Raw genomic sequence first — 20,709 nt, 5'->3', positions numbered from 1 at the left:
GTAAATATGGTTCTTACCCTGCATGAAGCTTATCACCTGCTCAGTCACAATACTCAGTAGTTTCATTGAATTGTGATAACTATTTTCTCTGTTATCTTTGCCTTTATAGAAGTTCAGATTTTTCCATCCAGAGTAGAGATTAAATATTCTTTTTGTTGAGTTTATTATGATTTAGCTCTAAAAGGTATAATCTGACAAGTTTAATAGCTGTTAGCAGAGATTAAAAAAGACATTTGAAGCTGTATAAAACCAAAAAAAATGGTTTGGCTCTTTCAAAAAAAATTATATTTCTCATTGCAAACATGTGCAATATAGTTTTTTGCATTATTTGACTACAAAGGACCAGATTATATCCTTTTATATTCCTATGGAGGTGATGAAAGGACTAAAAATTCTGCTCCTTTGAACCACATTTGTCAAAGGAAAGAGATTGTGCAAACACAACATTATCCTTTCCTTCTTTTGACTCTGTAAAAGGCCCTTATGCACAATCTTTGTTCATGTGGCTTTGCAGTTTTGACAGAAGCATGGCTGCTTGGGAGGAACCCGAGGACAACTTTCCACCGTGGTTTCATTCTTCCCCCGGCCCCCCGGGGATTTCCCTGGATAAAATGAGGCTTGCCCTGTCAAAAGGATAATATTCTGGTTAAAGAACAGGACTGGGTGTTAGGGAATCTAGGTTCTCTTATTATTTGATACATATTCTGATGCATTCAGAATACCATGTTAGAATGGGTTTGTGAGCAGAAGAAGGTGAGGAATAAATGTAAACATGACTAATAAAGGGGCCATTCCACCAGGGAAGTCATGGAAGTAGTACTCTCTCATTAAAGTCATGGCTTTCTGTGGAAGCCACCCACTACCTGCCTGTTTCATATAGGAGCATCTCCTTTGCAAGAGGAAACTATGAAAGTGAAAACTCATGAAGCTTCCCAGCCTTTTTCTATGACAAAGCATGATTTGGCCCAAAACAAAGTAGGTTATTTTGTAAGTAAATTTGGCTTGTCTGTAATTGAAGGAATATGCTGATTTATGCAACCCTCAAAATTCTTATTCAATATAGAAAGGTAAAGTCTGACTTTCTAGTTTTCATGCATTTTCATTCTAATAATATATTTTAAAATTGGAAATTAAGATGGTCTAAGGACAGTAGTTACAGAGATTCTAATTTGTAATGTATTTCTTGACAAATTCCTTTTAGCATGAGTACTGATTGTTTTAGAATAAGATGACATAGTTTCTCATATATTCATTCATTTTTTTCAATAATTATAGTCCTCACACACACAATTCCTTTTTTTAATATATATATTAGGGCCGTCAAATGATTAAAAAAATTAATCGCGCAATTAATCGCACTGTTAAACAATAATAGAATACAATTTATTTAAATATTTTTGGATGTTTTCTACATTTTCAAATATATTGATTTCAATTGCAACACAGAATACAAAGTGTACAGTGCTCGTTTTATATTTATTATTGATAACAAATATTTTCACTGTAAAAAACAAGAAATAGTATTTTTCAGTTCACCTAATACAAGTACTGTAGTGCAATCTCTTTATCATGAAAGTTGAATTTACAAATGTAGAATTATGTAAAAAAAAAAAGATTGCATTCAAAAATAAAACAATGTAAAACTTTAGAGCCTACAAGTCCAATCAGTCCTACTTCTTGTTCAGCCAGTCGCTTAGCCAAACAAGTTTGTTCACATTTGCAGCAGCTAATGCTGCCTGCTTCTTCTTTACAATGTCACCTGAAAGTGAGAACAGACATTTGCATGGCACTGTTGTAGCCAGCGTCGCAAGATATTTACGTGCCAGATGCACTGAAGATTCATATGTCCCTTCATGCTTCAACCACCATTCCAGAGGACAGTCATCCATGCTGATGACGGGTTCGGCTCGATAACGATCCAAAGCAGTGCAGACCGACGCATGTTCATTTTCATCATCTGACTCAGATGCCACCAGCAGAAGGTGGTTTGGGTTCTGTAGTTTCCACATCAGAGTGTTGCTCTTTTAAGGCCTTGTCTACACTACGAGAGTAGTTCGATTTTACTTGCATCGAATTTTTGTAATCGATATTGCAAAGTCGAACGTGTGTGTCCACACTAAGGACAGTAATTCGACTTTGTGCGTCCTCACTAATGGTGAAAGCTTCGACATTCGAAGCGGTGCACTGTGGTCAGCTATCCCACAGTTCCCGCAGTCCCCTCTGCCCATTGGAATTCTGGGTGTAGCCGGCAATGCCTTCTGGGTAACAAAATGAGTCGAGGGTGCTTTTGGGAAACTGTCGTCATCCGTCCATCACTCCCGCCCTCCCTCCCTGAAAGCGCCGGCGGGAAATCAGTTCGCGCGCTTTTCCAGTCATTGACAGCGCGGACGCCACTGTACTCTGAGCATGGAGCCCGCTGCGACCATCGCTGCAGTTGTGGCCGCTCTCAACGCCTCGCAGCTTATCATAAAGGTTTCCCTGAGGCAGATGCAGAAAAGTCAGGCGAGGAGGCTACGGCACCGCGGTGATGTCCTGAAGTCTGAGAGTAGCACAGACCTGTCAGAAAGCAGGGGACCCAGCGCCGAGGACATCACAGTGGCAATGGGTCATGTTGATGCCGTGGAACGGCGATTCTGGGCACGGGAAACAAGCACTGAGTGGTGGGACCGCATAGTGCTGCAGCTCTGGGATGAATCCCAGTGGCTGCGAAACTTTCGCATGCGGAAGGGAACTTTCCTGGAACTTTGTGAGTTGCTGTCCCCTGCCCTGAAGCGCAGTGACACCCGGTTGCGAGCTGCACTGAGTGTACAGAAGCGAGTGGCCATAGCCCTCTGGAAGCTTGCAACGCCAGACAGCTACCGGTCAGTCGCGAACCAGTTTGGGGTGGGCAAATCTACCGTGGGGGTTGTTGTGATGCAAGTAGCGAAGGCAATCGTTGATGTACTGCTGCCAAAGGTAGTGACCCTGGGAAACGTGGAGGCGATCATAGATGGCTTCGCAGCGATGGGATTCCCAAACTGCGGTGGGGCCATAGATGGAACTCACATCCCTATCCTGGCACCGGACCACCAGGCCACCCAGTACATTAACCGAAAGGGCTACTTTTCCATGGTGCTGCAAGCACTGGTGGACCACAGGGGACGTTTTACCAACATCTACGTGGGATGGCCGGGCAAGGTTCATGACGCTCGTGTTTTCAGGAACTCTGGTCTGTTTAGACGGCTGCAACAAGGTATTTACTTCCCGGACCACAAAATAACTGTTGGGGATGTGGAGATGCCTATAGTCATCCTCGGGGACCCAGCCTACCCGCTAATGCCCTGGCTCATGAAGCCCTATACTGGCGCCCTGGACACTGAAAAAGAACTCTTCAACTACCGGCTGAGCAAGTGCAGAATGGTGGTGGAGTGTGCTTTTGGCCGTCTCAAGGGGAGATGGAGAAGCTTACTGACTCGCTGTGATCTCAGCGAAACCAATATCCCCATTGTTATTGCAGCTTGCTGTGTGCTCCACAATCTCTGTGAGAGCAAGGGGGAGACCTTTATGGCAGGGTGGGAGGTTGAGGAAAATAGCCTGGCTGGTGATTACTCACAGCCAGACAGCCGGGCGATTAGAAGAGACCAGCGGGAAGCGCTGTGCATCCGGGAGGCTTTGAAAGCAAAGTTCCTGAGTGAGCAGGGTAACCTGTGACTTTATAGTTTGTGTACTGAGAAGCTAAACCTGCCCCCGTTTCTTTACCCAGTTAATGTTGACTATCCTATCCAGTTACATACCCCCTTCACCCCTCCTCCAACACACGTGTCGAAATAAAAATAGTTCTACTTTGTTAAAGCACACCGTTTTCTTTAATACTGTTTTCGCGGGAATTTTTTAAAACTGGGACGCAGACTGTGGTGCGGAGCGGGTGTAGTGTTGTGACGCGAATGCAGCTTCTAAACTCAAGGATTGACAGGCTCCGCTGCGGTGGGATGCTTGTTTCAACGGAGCCTGTCACCCCTCCTGATCGGGACTGTGTGTATGGGGGGTCTATGTGACTTTGTGGCAGGGGGAGGACGGTTACAGATCCCATGCTGTGTGGCTCTGTGATCCTGCCTAAGGACCGGCGCTTAAGATCTGTAACTGCCCTCCCCCGCCACAAAGTCACAGAGCAACCCACCCACCCCCAACATTACATCAAAACAACCTCCCAGACTAACCGGGGTAACTAGTCACTGCATCACTGCACTGTGTATGTGCCCTGCTGCTGTGCCTGCCCCCGACTATGTACCCTGCCAAAGGAGACTGTCCTGTCCAATTACCAACCCCCTTTCCCCTCCTCCTCCAAAAGAACATGATTGAAACAGTAGTTAACAGAAACGAATTTTTAATTATCAACTACACATGGCATTGGGAGGTCAAACTTGGACGTGGGCTTGTGTCAGGCGGGAAGGAAAGAACTTTTCAAAATTTGGGAAATGAGAGCCTTCTGCTACTAGAGCTCTCTGCAGGGGTGGAGTGAGACTTAGCAGGGACTCTGCCGCCTCTCCTTCTTTGCACTTTGGGTGAGGTGGGTATGGGACTTGGTGGCGGGGGAGGGCGGTTAGAGATGGACTGCAGCGGGGCTCTGTCCTCCTGCCTCCGTTCCTGCAGAACATCCACAAGGCGCCGGAGCGTGTCCGTTTGCTCCCTCAGTAGTCCAAGCAGCGTTTGAGTCGCCTGCTGGTCTTCCTGCCGCCACCTCTCCTCCCGATCCATGTTGGCTTGGTGCATTCGGGTCAAGTTCTCCCGCCACTGGGTCTGCTGTGCTGCCTGGGCTTGGGAACAGGCCATAAGCTCAGAGAACATGTCCTCCCGTGTCCTCTTCTTCCTACGCCTAATCCGCGCTAGCCTCTGGGAGTGTGATTCCAGGCTAGGTTGTGAGACAGTCGCAGATGTGGCTGTGGGAATGGGAAAAAGGGAGTGAATTCCTCAGAAAGATAAATGTAGTTGTGAACAAAGAACATAGTCTTTCTCTGTGAACAAGACCATGCACAGCACCTTTCACATGCGCACTCAGCACAAGGTCGAATTCTCGGCCTTCGCATTCAGTGCCTGGGGTCTTGAACAGCACATTTGAGAAGCGAGGCAGCACAACGGAATTTCTGTTGCAGGCAGACATGGTAAGCCGTACACTTGTGGCAGTTTAAAACTTTTATATTACCACTGGCCTCATTTCACATTTAAATCAATGTCAGTCCCTGCTGCCAGCAATCCGGCAAGCGGGAACTCTGCCCCTGTCCCACCCCCTCGCGGCTGTCCCCGGGAACGATCCCTTTCGGCTGCCCCTCTCCCGCCTCCACCGCGTGGCTGCAAACCAGCGGTTACAGTTCTGTAAAGGAACGGGAAAGCAGTACCAACACTAACATTCCCCTACCTAATTAACAGCAGGTCACCATGGCCGACATCACCCTGATGAGGATCTCCGAGAGCGACAAAGAGAGAATGCTCCGGGAAAGCCTCCAAAGACCAGGGCCGTATGCCGCCCTGCTGTGCAGAGCAATGATCCCCGAGTACTTGATAATCTCGTGGCGCGGCAACGTGTCGTACTTCGGAGGACCCAATAAGGCCGCTCTCCCCAAGAACCTCATGCAACGGCTTTCAAATTACCTCCAGGAGAGCTTCATCGAGATGTCCCAGGAGGATTACTGCTCTATCCCCGGACATATAGACCGCATTTTACTGTAGCTGCAGTAGCAGGGAATAAACAGTAGAGCGGCTTGTGCAGGACAATCACTGAAAACCAGACATTGCTAGATTTCTTTTCAAAACTTGCACTGCCCATTAGTAAACCGTTAAGCGCCTAGGGCACACTAATCATGAACAACCCATTCTTTTAATTGTTAATATTCCTGTTTTGTTAAAAATAAATGTTTAGATGTTTACAACACTTACTGGCTGATCCTTCACCAGATTCTGTGTCCGGGGTAACGGCTGGGGACGCTTCGTAGGGGATCTCTGTAAGGGTGATGAAGAGATCCTGGCTGTCATGGAAATCAGCGTTGTGAGAGCTGCCGACTGCCTCGCCCTCCTCATCTCCTTCCTCATCTTCCCCGTCCCCTAACATGTCCGAGGAACCGGCCGTGGACAGTATCCCATCCTCAGAGTCCACGGTCACTGGTGGGGTAGTGGTGGCGGCCGCACCGAGGATGGAATGCAGTGCCTCGTAGAAACGGGATGTCTGGGGATGGGATCCGGAGCGTCCGTTTGCCTCTTTGGTCTTCTGGTAGCCTTGTCTCAGCTCCTTGATTTTCACGCGGCACTGCGTTGCATCCCGGCTGTATCCTCTCTCTGCCATGTCTTTAGAGATCTTCTCATAGATCTTTGCATTCCTTCTTTTGGATCGCAGCTCGGAAAGCACGGACTCATCGCCCCACACAGCGATGAGATCCAAGACTTCACGATCAGTCCATGCTGGGGCTCTCTTTCTATTCACAGACTGCACGGCCATCACTGCTGGAGAGCTCTGCATCGTTGCCAGTGCTGCTGTGCTCGCCACGATGTCCAGACAGGAAATGAGATTCAAACTGGCCAGACAGGAAAAGGAATTCAAATTCAAATTTTCCCGGGGCTTTTCCTGTGTGGCTGGTCAGAGCATCCGAGCTCGCACTGCTGTCCAGAGCGTCAACAGAGTGGTGCACTGTGGGATAGCTCCCGGAGCTATTAGCATCGATTTCCATCCACACCTAGCCTAATTCGACATGGCCATGTCGAATTTAGCGCTACTCCCCTCATCGGGGAGGAGTACAGAAGTCGAATTAAAGAGACCTCTATGTCGAACTAAATAGCATCGCAGTGTGGACGGGTGCAGGGTTAATTTGATGTAACGGCGCTAACTTCGACATAAACGCCTAGTGTAGACCAGGCCTTAGACTTCTGAAAGCATGCTCCACACCTCATCCCTCTCAGATTTTGGAAGGCACTTCAGATTCTTAAACCTTGGGTTGAGTGCTGTAGCTATCTTTAGAAATTTCACATTGGTACCTTCTATGCATTTTGTCAAATTTGCAGTTGAAAAATACTATTTCTTTTGTTTATCATTTTTACAGTGCAAATATTTGTAATAAAAATAATATAAAGTGAGCACTGTACACTTTGTATTCTGTGTTGTAATTGAAATCAGTTCATTCCCTTTCTTGGTCTCTTGCACCCAGGTCAGTTCCACCCTAAAGTGAAAGGAAATGTCTGGTGCTGCACAACAGTAATCTATTAGGTTCTCATCCAGCTGAAGTCAATGTCAAAACTTTCATTGACTTAAATGGGAATAGGGTCAGACTTTTAATGACCAATTCACAGTGCTTCTTGAAAAGAAGCTTTGTCAGTTTTCCTTGAAGGGATGGTGACAGTGATACAAAGTTTTGTGGGAGGAGTTAAACTGAGAATGAAATAAGGCGTTTCTGAGGATCCTAACAGTTAGAAGGAGGATTTAGGGAGGGAGTGGGTTGTTTGTTTTATCTAGCTGGAACTAATAGTTATAAATGATGTTTTCATTATTTTCTGTTCCATAGTGTTGGCTTTTCTGGAGTGAATATATTACAATATTATTAATGCCAACTGTAAAACCATACATTTAGATATGTTTGCTTTTCTCACATTAAGATGTTGGTTCTTCAAATGGAACTACAAGCACACACCCTTATGCCTGTATAGAGTTACTTTGAAGCCAAAGAGACTTTGTGCAGGCATAAAGGTCCACACTTGTGGATCCTTTTACAGAATTAGTGCCTAGGTTTCTACAAGCAATACTTGATCAAATCATACCTAGTTAGATTCTGAGATGATGTGTTTGGAAAGAGAGATTCATGTACTGAATTTGCGTGATATACTGTAAGTATATAGACAATCTGAGAAAATGTGAAATATATATGATGAGATCTAGATGTTTTTTTTCCCCTTAACAAATTGGATCCTAACACTTTTTGAATTATCCTGAGAATGTTGGTTTATCTCTGGAATAAAAAATGTAAGAGATCTGAATGTTAATGATCAGGGATCAATTATCATCCCATCATTTTTAAGCAGTGACTTGTTAAGTTGTTGTGAAAACTGTCCCATAGATGTTTGATAATAAATTTTAGTCTTGTGCCTTTTGCTGAAACACTGGAAAATTTGTCAGATTTATGTACAAATGTGGTTTAATTTTTTTCCTCTTCATCATCCTTTCAGCATTTTCTTTTAAATAACTTGAATAAAGAAGTCTACAAACCACTCCTCATTAATTTCTCAGCACAAACTACAGCAGCTCAGACTCAGAATATTATCATGTCAAAGCTGGATAAAAGGAGGAAGGGAGTTTTTGGTCCTCCTCTTGGGAAGCGAATGGTAACTGAAATCTATTTTTTTTTACCAAAATAAATATTTAAATGCATTATTTCTCAAGTAAAATTAAGCAGGAATAATTAATATAGTTTAATTCTAGAGTGACAGAGTTCTAATTCTCCTAATTTAGACTTTCGTGCTCCCTATTCTATTCATGTAAATGTAAGGGAGTCTATGTCCTCAGATCCGAATTGAGGGAAAGGGATACTTCGGTGGTGTACTTTCTTCCACCTATCCTGAGACTCTCTCACAATGTTCCAGCTTCTTGAAGGGATGGCAGGGGAGAGGGGAGGATAAGGGCAGCAGGTGAGTGATATATATCGTAGCTGTTTTCCGTCCCATATCCACAGGAGTAGCCAGTGCAAATAATTGCAAACTGAATCCACGGTACCCAGAATTGTTTCCCCCTCCACACTGTGTAACTTCACCCTCAAAGGCATATTCTAGAGTCATCCACATTCAGGTGAGCTGCTGGCAGCGTAACTCCTCAGGAGCTGTGATGTCTAGAGTTTCTAGGGATCTGGCAGCAAGATCTAGGCCAGAATCCTCTTTGTTGATGCCCCTGGGTTCTGATGGATCCTTCAAGATCCATGTGGATCTCAGAATATCCATAGGTTTAGGGAGCGTATTAAAAAGAAACTTAGAAAAGCAAATTTCCTTCATATTTTCATTTTCAGGTTGTATTTGTAGATGATGTAAATATGCCAGCACGAGAAGTCTATGGTGCTCAGCCTCCAGTTGAGTTACTTCGCCAGTGGTTAGATCACTGGAATTGGTATGACCTTAAAGACTGCACTATGATTAAACTTGTGGACGTTCAAATTATGTGTGCGATGGGACCAGCAGGTAAGATATGTGCATCATATGTTCTTTTATACATGAATAAAATTCTAAGTGCCTATAAGAAAATGTGTTACTTTTCAAATGCTGGTCCATATGTTTGTTCCACTGTGCATACACCTGAGACTGGAGACTTCTTGCAAGTAGTGTTCGTTGGTCCATGCCTGCACCCCAGTTATCCTCTTGCTCTGCACCAAGAGTATAAGGGGTGGGGTGGACTGACCCCCTCTCTAGTTCTTTCTTACTGCTGCATGATCCTAGTCAGAATCCTCCACTGTCCAGAACCTCTCCTTTCTCTTTATCCTATAAATATATTGAGTTATTTTATTCCTAGTTTGTTGTTAGTGTTCTACTAGATAGTTATACTTGGCTAGTGTTAAAATCCCCACCCTGCAGAACACTCCTGGTCAGTGTGGGGCTTGGATTATGTCCAGGATTCCGGGCTTCAAAAATGTGTTTCTTGGCCGTGCTTCTTTTCGGTCAGTGACACCGTTTACTGCCCTGGGCAGCGCATATCTCTGCCAAGTGCAGTATCTGCTGCTCCTTCCCCAGCTGAACATGGCAGGTGCGAGAGCTCCAACTTCAAAAACACCTTCAATGAGACCTCAGTCAGATCCAGGTCAGGGAGACCCCCCCCCAATACATCATCCATAGTCAGCAAAGAGCGCATCCCCCAATTCTGTGTCTGAATCCAGAGAAAACGAGGGAAAGACCCACCTCACATGAGTAAAGGGTGTGCTCACAAATACAAAAGCAAATCTGCTTTTAGAATCTCTGAGAGACCCATCCCAACCCTGTTTGTCTGGTGAGCCTTCACGTTCAAGCCTTAAGGATTTATGTTCTCCTAAACCTCATAGGCATAGTCAAAAGGGATCTCAAATTATCAGGCCCTTCTCTCCAAACATAATTTTCTGGACTACTTTAAGTTCCTAGACTTTAAGGACAAACTGCCTCAGGAAGACAGGGCTAATTTCCTGCTGTGTGCAAGGTCATGCTGTGTGGAGGATGCCATTGTGTTCTGGCATGCAGAGATTAGCAGGCATATACTGGAAATTAGTAATTAAAATTAGCACATGCAGAAATAAATGGGTGTATCCTGGCAAGCTCATATAATAGATTCTAAATGTGTCTTACTAATTTCAGGCACACCATGCTCTATAATTTATGTAGTAGATTTTACATTATTGTACTGAAATTCTATCCCAGTCAAAGTATTACCAGGTTTGGGGGCTAGATGGTGACCCTGATACGGTACCTATCCCTAGGAAGGAATACCGCGGAAAGGGATTTGGGGATCATAGTGGATCACAAACTTAAATATGAGTCAACGGTGTAACACTGTTGCAAAAAAAATAAAACATCATTCTGGGATGCATTAGCAGGAGTGTTGTAAGCAAGACATGAGAAGTAATTCTTCTGTTCTACTCTGTGCTGATTAGGCCTCAGCTGGAGTATTGTGTCCCATTCTGGGCACCACATTTCAGGGAAGATATGAACAAATTGGAGACAGTCCAGAGGAGAGCAACAAAAATGATTAAAGATCTATAAAACATGACTTATGAGGGAAGATTGAAAAAAGTGGGTTTGTTCAGTCTGGAGAAGAGAAGACTGAGGGGGAAATGATAACAGTTTTCAAGTGCATAAAAGATTGTTACAAGGAGGAGGGAGAAAAGTTGTTATCTTTAATCTCTGAATATAGGATAAGAAGCAATGGGCTTAAATTGCAGCCAGGGCGGTTTAGGTTAGACATTAGGAAATACTTCCTAACTGTCAGGTTATAATGAACTAGGGAGGTGGTGGAATCTCTGTCATTGGAGATTTTTAAGAGAGGGTTAGACAAACACCTGTCAGGGATGATCTAGATCAGGGTGAGGAGACTTTTTTATATCAGGGGCCATTGACCCACAGAAATAATCAGTTGTGGGCCACACACAGCCCCGCGGAGGGGGGGGTGCGGCTTCCCCTAGGCTCCGGGGTGGGGCCGGAAATGGGGGATTCAGGGTGCGGGAGCAGGCTCTGGGCTGGGACAGGGGGTTGGGGTGCAGGTGGGGGTGCAGGCTCTGGGAGGGAGTTTGGGTGTGGGAGGGGGCTCAGGGCAGGGGGTTGGGTTGTGGATGGGGTGCAGGGTCTGGAAGGGAGTTTGGGTGCGGGAGAGGGCTGCAGGTAGGGGTGTGGGGTCTGGGAGGGAGTTAAGGTGCGGCAGGGGGTTCCGACCTGGGGCAGGGAGGTTGGGGTGCGGGCTCCGGCCAGGTGGCGCTTACCTGAGGCGGCTCCCAGTCGTTGGTGCAGCAGGGCTAAGGCAGGCTCCCTGCCTATCCTGGCTCCACACTGCTCCCAGAAGTGGTCTACATGTCCGTCCACTAGGCAGTGGGGCGGCCAGGGGGCTCTGCACAGTGCATGGTGCCCACACCCGGAGGCGCTGGCCCCGCAGCTCCCATTGGAAGCTGCGGAGTCCATGCTGGGGGCGGGGGCAGCTCCCGGAGCTTCCCTGATCGCCCATCTGCCCGGGAGCTGGATCGGGGGGAACCAAGGCTCGGGGCTTCTGGCCCGCGGCGCAGAGACTTGCTGTGGACTGGATTAAATTAAGCAGCGGGCTGGATTCGGCCCATGGGCCAGAGGTTCCCACCCCTGGTCTAGATGATACTTAGTCCTGTCTTGGGACCCTTCCAGTCCTATACTTCTATGATTCTATAACAAACACCTTTTAAAGTAGTTTAAAACTTACTTAGAACAGGACAGGTTTAGCCACTTCAATATGCATTTTATAGACTATTCTCACTTTCAGAAAGCCAGATTCTGATGCCTTCATTCAGGTTGGATAATACCTTATTCTACTAGTAGTCCCATTGCGGTCACTGGGACTATTCTTGGAGTTAAGGTACTTTTTAATGTGAATTAGGGTGGTAGAAACTGACCCAAGATGATTAGTACAAAAGTGTTAAACATTTATAGTTTAAAACTTGTTTCATCGTTTTATTTTCAGTATTTGTGCTTTCTCATTTTAGGTGGTGGCCGAAACCCAATAACTCCTCGATACTTGCGACATTTCAATACAGTTACTATTAATGAGTTTGATGATGATTCCATGTATACGATTTTCTCTAGAATTTTAGACTGGCATCTCTCTACTTGGTAAGTAACTTTTGTATATTGCAAATGGCTAAAGTAAATATTTAAACTGTGTCTTTGGGAAGTCTATCAAAATACCTTTCTAGGACCCTGTTCTTGAGAGGAATTGAGCGTCTGTGGTTCCCATCGATTTGACAGGTTGTCAGTATTTCTTGGGACAAGGTTTCTTATTAGGAAACTTCTTTGGAAAATAGTTCTGTTTCATAAACCTAAGCTTCTCACAGTGTGTTAGAATCGTTCATATTGCTTCAGTTAATTCAGATGTTTTGAAAATATTATTTCAATGTAAAGTAAATAAAAATACAGCCATATCAGTGACTATTCTAAGAACCTAGGATTTTCTGTAATATATTATACTAGTCATCACCTTTGCTTACTACTCTTAGCAAATTATAACTTAGAATACTATTAGCTTCTTCCTCTAATATTTTATTATCTGTCAGAAGTCAATAAAAATAGAAAGTTAGTCAATTGGTGGAAAATAGAATTCTAATGAAAAATTCATCTAATTGTCATTATATTATACTTTTTTGATTAAATAAAATAATGATAAATTATTGTTGAATCTGAATTTCATCTACTAATATCTCATTTATGTGCTGTCTAGAAAAAAATTGATTTTTGTTTTGGGTTTTTTGTGAAAGTATTTTTCGTCTTTCATTTAATCCAGATCTCTTAACACTAGACCTGTGTTTAAATACCAATTTAATACTGAGCTCCCACTTCTGTGGGAATTGAGGGTTCTCCTTGGAGATACGTTGTCCATATACATATTCCACTTCTGGTGGTGTGCATGCACTCAGTGTGCTCCAGATCAGAGTCTATTGGCCAGTAATGTCTGTGGTGGCTGTGCATGTACCCTGAGTCTCTTTGTGTCTTGTGTCAAGGGCGTATAGTCCAGAGTGGACAAACTGCCATTCAGTTCCTTCTCATTGATTCAGGCTAAGAGACAGAGCTCCTTGCTGACCATTTCCTACAAATTACTAGCTTACTTACCTTAACCTTGTTGTGACGGGATCTCTGGGGTGCAACCTGGGACTGTGGGACCACTGTGCCCCCTTGTGACAGGGTCGTGACTCACTGCTGCCGTGCCTCCTACTGGTCATCTCGGGGAATTGGTTCGAACCAGTAGAGCGTCCCCTTCAGATGGCGTCCCGCCTGTCGTCTCGCCTTTGGTAGGTGCGCGGACTTGTGTTGCTCCCAACGCACAGCGTCCTCTTCTGGAATACTGTCCTCCGACAGTGTCTCTTTGTCCATTCACACCCCCTTCCGGGGGGGGGGGGGGGTAATCAACAGCTCCACACCTTCAAGCCCAATCCCTATAGTCCAGGATCTGGCGTGGTTCCGGCCGGCCGCTCCCTGCGACCTATGGCTGGGTGTATGGCCCCATAGAACAAAAAGGGGGAATGGGGGGGGGGACTCAGGCCCGCCCACTACTCTGAGTCCCGGTCCAGAGGCCCTCTGGCGACAGTCTCGCTGTCCTCCTTCTCCTTCCTCCTCTGGCTACTCCTCTGGACTGCTTCCCCAATGGCCCTTCTCTGTGCTAGGCCTCCTCCTTCCAGACCTGCCGCCTGGCAGGCTATGGAGTAAGGCCTTCTCCCACTCTCTAAAGCTGGCCTGCACTGCGCTGTCCATGGTGCTGGCCTCCCCGCTCTGGAGACAGACCTTCCCCTCTGAAGGTCTGGGACAGACTGACTGCTCTCACTCTGAGCAGCCTTTTATATGGCTCAGCCGGGCCCTGATTGGCTGGCCCCAATCTGTCCTCTGATTGGCTCCCAGTAAGCCCTTTTCTGATTGGCCGCGCGTCTACGCAGGCGCCTAGACCTGCCGCAGCTCACCCTCTCCGGGTGTGGGGCAGCCGCCCCACCACACACCGTCCCCCTTAAGAACCCTCCCGGGGGGGGGGGGGTGTCCTAACCGGCCTAATGGCCTAGAGCTCGGAACTTAGCCTTCGTCTCACGGTGGCCCTGCTTACCGGCTCACAGTCTAGGAAATTAGCCCTCTTCACCGGGCAATATGGCCTACTGGCCTAAGTCTAGGAAGTTAGCCCTTGTCACAGGGCAATCCGGCCTAGTCACCATCTCAGTGGGGAGGTCCTACCGAAACACGCTGAGGCTTACCGGTTCCGACGTACCAATCCGTCGATTCCCTTAGACTGCTTCCTATTAGTTCGGGTGCTGGGGTGTCCCACAGGTCTCCCGATTCTCCACGGGTCTCGTGGTCCGCCGCCTTTTTTGGTTCCTCCCATGGTGCGGCTCCCCCTCGACCTGGGGAAGTTGCGGTCCCTGGCGGCTCCGGGAGTGCAGGCCGGTCCTCCGCCGGGGCTCCCCGCATAGGTTCTTCTCCCACAGCTGCCTGCCTAGACTGGGGTATGCTCCCTCCTTTTGCACTCTCTGTGCATTTGGGACATACCCCGTACGAGCGGGACAAATCCTCCGCCGTCAGGGCTACCTATCTGGGGCCTCTGTAGTTGGATTGGTTCTTGGCTGCCTCCTCGCAAACCTCCCCCCGCACTAAGGATCCCCCATCTTGGCCCATTTCCTCGCCCTCCTCCCCTAGCCTGGAGAAGAAATCTGCATTAGTATGGGCCTTACCCGGGCGGTGGAACACCTGGAAGTCGTAAGGCTGGAGGGCGAGGTACCACCGGATAATTCTAGCGTTCGTGTCCTTCATGCTGTGGATCCATCGCAAAGGGGCGTGGTCTGTAATCAATTTAAAACTGTTCCCCAGCAGGTAGTAACGTAGGGCATCGATAGCCCACCGTACCGCCAGGGCCTCTTTCTCTATCGTTGAAAAATACCTTTCCCGGGGGAACAGCTTACGACTTAGGTACAGTACTGGATGTTCTTCCCCTTCTACTTCTTGGGAGAGCACTGCGCCCAAGCCGACTTCGGAAGCGTCTGTTTGAAGTATAAACTCCTTCGTGAAGTCGGGGTGTCGTAGGACAGGTTCTTGAGTGAGCCGTTCCTTTAGTGTGGCAAAGGATCTCTCACATTGTTCAGACCACTGTACCTGTCGAGGTTGAGAGTTCTTTGTCAGGTCTGACAAGGGGGCGGCTATAGATGCGAAATCCGGCACAAAACGGCGATAGTACCCCGCTAATCCTAGAAACTGACGTACTTGTTTCTTCGTCGTGGGGATGGGTACGTCTTTGAGGGCTTGCACCTTGCTAATCAGGGGCGTTAGTTTCCCCCCTCCTACCGTGTATCCCAGATAGGTCACTTCTTCTTGGCCTAAGTGGCATTTTGCCGGGTTAGCCCTTAGGCCGGCCGCTCTGAGGGCCTGTAACACCTCTGCAGGTGATGTAGGTGGCTCTCCCAGTCAAGGCTGTAAACCACAATATCGTCTATGTAGGCCGCCGCGTATTGGTCGTGGGGTTGGAGGACCTTGTTCATCAAGCGCTGGAACGTAGCTGCCGCTCCGTGTAACCCGAATGGCATGGTTATGAACTGGAAGAGGCCGAAAGGCGTGGGGAAGGCGGTCTTCGCACGGGAGTTTGGTGTAAGCGGGATCTGCCAGTATCCTTTAGTTAGGTCTATGGTTGACAGATACCTGGCTCCCCCGAGGCGCTCCAACAGTTCATCCACCCTCGGCATTGGATATGCATCGAAACGGGAGATAGCGTTGGCCTTTCGGAAGTCGATGCAAAACCGGGTCGTCCCGTCTGGTTTCGAGACTAAGACGATAGGGCTTCGCCATTTGCTCGTTGATTCCTCCACCACTCCCATCTCCAACATCGTCTCTACCTCCTGTCGGACTGTATCCCACATTCTCTTGGGTAATGGTCGGTGGTTGTCCGTCACCTTCTTCCCGGGGTCGGTGGCAATATGACAACTCATTACGGTCGTCCAACCCGGGCGGGCTGATAAAACGTCTGGAAATTCCTCCACCATCTGTTGTAGTTGCTCTCTCTGTCTGGGGTTAAGGCCTGACCCAAACGTGGCCGGTCCGGGATTGGGAAGATCTCCTGCTAGGGGTCCAAGTTCCGAGTCTGGGGTGGACGGGCCGATGAACAGGGCTTCCCGGGTTTTCCAGGCCTTTAGAAGATTAACATGATAAATACAAATCTCTTTACGTCGTCCAGGTAGTCTGACCTCGTAATCAACCGGCCCCACTCGTCGGATTACTTCATAGGGGCCCTGCCATTTGGCTAGGAGTTTCGACTCCGCAGAGGGCAGTAAGAGCAGCACCCGATCGCCTGGGCTGAATTTCCTCCGTCTAGTCCCGCGATTATAGAGGCGCTCCTGGCATGCCTGGGCCCGTTCCAGGTTTTCCTGGGCAAAGGCCCCTAATGTTTGGAGTCGCTCCCGGAGGTGTAGCACATATTGTGTGGTTCCAAGGACCCGTGTTTCCTGTGCTTCCCACTCCTCCTTCAGGAAGTCCAGTATTCCCCTGGGCTGTCTGCCGTATAAGAGCCCGAAGGGCGAGAACCCCGTCGAGGCCTGTGGTACCTCTCTTATCGCGAATAACAGGGCCGGCAACAAGGCGTCCCAATGCGAGGGGTCCTCCTCTACAAACTTCCGTAGCATAGCTTTTAGTGTACCGTTGAATCGTTCTACCAGGCCATCGGTCTGCAGATGGTACACCGATGTCCGGAGGGTCCGTATATGGAGGAGGCAACATAGCTCGGCTATTAATTTGGAGGACACGTTCGTGCCCTGATCCGTCAATATTTCCCCGGGTATCCCAACCCGGGCGAAAATCTTTACCAATTCGTTCACGATGGTTGGTGCCGTCGCTGTCTTTAGGGGAACGGCTTCGGGATAGAGCGTTGCATAATCCACGACTACTAGTATAAAGCGGTTCCCTGTCTTACTTTGTTCGAGGGGGCCGACGAGGTCCATCCCAATCCGCTCAAAGGGTACCCCCACGACCGGCATGGGTACCAGGGGTGCACGGGCTACCCCCTTCGGTCCGGCTCGCTGGCATTCTGGGCACGAGGCGCAAAAGTCCGCCACTTCTCGGTGTATGCCTGGCCAGAAGAACCGGGGAGCTACCCTCTGTAAGGTCTTCTCGCGCCCCAGGTGTCCTGCCCAAGGGTTCGCATGGGCTAAGTGGAGGAGGCCGGCTCGCAGTCTCCGGGGGACCAACACCTGGCGGAATGTCTCCTGGGTCTGGGGTTCCTGCGCTATGTGGTACAGGCGGTCCTTCCATACTTCAAAGCGGGGGCCCTGCGGAGTCCGTGGCGTCATGTCCCCCTCAGTAGCAGGGTTGGTGGCTTGTTCCCAGGCTCTGCTTAGGGTTTGGTCTTCCCGTTGCTCCTGTAAGAAGTCCCCGTCACGCTCTAGTTCTACTTGGGCGTCCTCCACCGAACGGGGTCTGTCGCCAAGATGATTCACAGGGGCCTCCGCAGTCGAGGAGGTCCCCTCGCCGGGGTCACCCCTTGGTCTGCGCCCGAGCAGCCCCGTTCTAGGTACTATAGTCCGGTCTGGTCGGGGCTTGGGCGGCTGATATCTCAGGAGGACTTCTCCGAAGCCCGGCCAATCCCGTCCCAGCACCACCAGGTAGGCCAGCCTGGGGGCCACTCCTACCCGGAGAACCTCCTCTCGGCAGCCTACCCAGGCTGTGGGGTACTGGCGGATGTCCCCATGCACACACTGTAGGTAGATCGGGGCCCCCGAAAGATTAAGATTCGGGACCAGCCCCTCTCGTATGAGGGTCTGACTACACCCCGAGTCTACAAGGGCATTTGTGGGGTTCCCTTCGACCCGGACAGGGACTATCAATTTTCCTATCCCTCCCTTCCGAGCCCTTCGTCCAGCCACCCAGGCTTGCCCGTAGCTGCAGTCCATAAAAGGGCAATCTCGCCGAAAATGTCCTTCTTGACCGCAACCCCAACACCTCTCTCGGGTCTCAGCCGGGCCTGGGCCTCTTCCAAGGGGGCCTGGTCGCTCCGGGGGCTGTTGCTCCCTCCGAGTCGTCATCTGTGGTAACTTGTGTCGGGGCTCGGGGTTGGGGGGCCTGGGATACCCATGGCTGTTGCCTGCCAGTGGTCCAGAGGGTCCTGACCCACGAAAGTTCCCCTTCTCTGTCCCGCCCTTGCGACCAAGGCTCCCTGCCGCTCGGGGTAGCGTCTCCGCCCCTTCGGCCGATAAGTAGTCCTCCATCAAGGCCACCACTGTGGACAGGGTGGCCGGTCGATGCCGTCGCACCCAGGCCCTCCCTCCCGGGGGTAGGATCTGGGTGAACTGTTCTAAGGCTACCATCTCCGCCACCTGGGTTCCCGTCAGGCCTTCCGGGTTCAACCTCTTCCAGCAGTGGTCTCGGATGCGTTGGGCCACGGCGCGGGGTCGGGCCCCCGGAGGGTATTGTTCCTTGCGGAGGCGTTGTCGGTAGGTCTCCGGGCTAATGCCGGTATGGTCCAGGATGGCCGCCTTCACTCGGGCGTACTCGAGTGCTTCCCGGGGGTCGAGGCTACGATATGCGGCCTGAGCCTGCCCCGTCAAATAGGGGGCTAGCAAAGTGGCCCAATGTTCTGAGGGCCACCGGGCAGCGGTCGCCACCCATTCAAACGTCACCAGAAATGCTTCTGGATCGTCCTCAGGCCCCATTTTGGTGAGGCGTACCGGTAGTGCCTCCGAAGTATCCCCCAGTCTGGTCCCCATGGGTGCGGCAGGGGTGCCTCCCGCTGGGCGTAATAGCGCGGCCATCTGTTGCACCAAATGTTCCTGCTGCACCCGCTGCTGGGTGGCCAACTCCCGGAGGAGCTGCTGCTGATGTTCTTGGTGCTGAGTCATCAGCAGTTGCTGTTGGATAGTCATTTGCTGCAGCATTTGCACCTGCTGCTGGTGCTGCTGGGCTGACTGCTCCTGTTGCTTTTCTAGCATCCATTTTAATAGCTTCTCGGCCTCCATGTTGGGGTTCAGCAGGGTACTCCCGATTCAACCCCCACACTCTGGACCCCTTTGACAGGTCCGGATCTGTACCCGCAATCTGGGTCGACTGTCTGTCTGCACAAGTCTCTGCTCCGGGCAATAGTCCACAGTCTTGGCCCTGGCCCCTCGTATCAGGGGCGGACCGCTACGCCCGCATTCTCCACCACGTGTGACAGGGTCGTGACTCACTGCTGCGGCGCCTCCTACTGGTCGTCTCGGGGAATTGGTTCGAACCAATAGAGCGTCCCCTTCAGGTGGTGTCCCGCCTGTCGTCTCGCCTTTGGTAGGCGCGCGGACTCGCGTTGCTCCCAACGCACAGCGTCCTCTTCTGGAATACTGTCCTCCGACAGTGTCTCTTTGTCCATTCACACCCCCTTCCGGGGGGGGGGGGGGTAATCAACAGCTCCACACCTTCAAGCCCGATCCCTATAGTCCAGGATCTGGCGTGGTTCCAGCCGGCCGCTCCCTGCGGCCTATGGCTGGGTGTATGGCCCCATAGAACAAAAAGGGGGAAGGGGGGGGACTCAGGCCCGCCCACTACTCTGAGTCCCGATCCAGAGGCCCTCTGGCGACAGTCTCGCTGTCCTCCTTCTCCTTCCTCCTCTGGCTACTCCTCTGGACCGCTTCCCCAATGGCCCTTCTCTGTGCTAGGCCTCCTCCTTCCAGACCTGCCGCCTGGCAGGCTATGGAGTAGGGCCTTCTCCCACTCTCTAAAGCTGGCCTGCACTGCGCTGTCTGTGGTGCTGGCCTCCCCGCTCTGGAGACAGACCTTCCCCTCTGAAGGTCTGGGACAGACTGACTGCTTTCACTCTGAGCAGCCTTTTATATGGCTCAGCCGGGCCCTGATTGGCTGGCCCCAATCTATCCTCTGATTGGCTCCCAGTAAGCCCTTTTTTGATTGGCCGCGCGTCTACGCAGGCGCCTAGGCCTGCTGCAGCCCACCCTCTCCGGGTGTGGGGCAGCCGCCCCACCACACCCCTTAACTCACTAATGTGGGTTGTCTCTCACAATGCCTTACTGGTGACAAGTAGCAGTCCCCTCCCCCCCGCCCCAGGTGCTGTTACCACTCAGTATAGCCATATGCGGAGCCACACACCCAGCTAGATTGCATGAATGCTCCCAGAGCCGCTCACAAATCACACAGAGCAAGGCACCAGCCAGATTCCCCCAGTCCCAGTCTTGTACCTCAGGAATATACTGTCTTGCACTGCTCAAGACCTTTTTTGAGCAATGCAGGTTTATTAAATGGCTCATCACTTCATCAATGGAAAGTGGATATACATGAGCCTTTGTAACCTGAGCAGATTTACTAAGCACTTCAGTCAAACTCAGTGGTAAGGATAAACATTAGAATAAGTTTATTGATTACAGTAGATGGATTTTAAGTGATTATAGTGATAGGCAAAAGTCAGAGTAGTTACCAAAGGAAAATAAAAGATAAGCATGCAGTCTAAATTCTCAACCTTAATAGACTATGCAATATCTGGACTAAGCAGTTTTGCTCACTCATCTGGATACTGCAAGTTGGGTA

At 49.5% G+C, this 20,709-nt stretch overlaps 1 protein-coding gene across 2 annotated transcripts in view; it reads left to right on the top strand.

The window, feature by feature from the left end:
* DNAH7 (dynein axonemal heavy chain 7) overlaps positions 1 to 20,709 on the top strand; it is a 243,870-nt gene that overhangs the window by 135,344 nt on the left and 87,817 nt on the right. For both annotated transcript variants that reach the window (XM_042851669.2, XM_005294268.5), the window contains exons 36-38: positions 8,182 to 8,337; positions 9,012 to 9,180; positions 12,180 to 12,306. In XM_042851669.2, the coding sequence (XP_042707603.2) occupies positions 8,182 to 8,337; positions 9,012 to 9,180; positions 12,180 to 12,306 (452 nt within the window). The remainder of the gene's footprint in view (positions 1 to 8,181; positions 8,338 to 9,011; positions 9,181 to 12,179; positions 12,307 to 20,709) is intronic.

This window comes from Chrysemys picta, chromosome 11 (genome assembly GCF_011386835.1).
Source record: "Chrysemys picta bellii isolate R12L10 chromosome 11, ASM1138683v2, whole genome shotgun sequence".
In the NCBI taxonomy this organism is placed as follows: Eukaryota; Metazoa; Chordata; order Testudines; family Emydidae; genus Chrysemys; species Chrysemys picta.
This window is presented reverse-complemented; position numbering and strand designations above follow the sequence as displayed.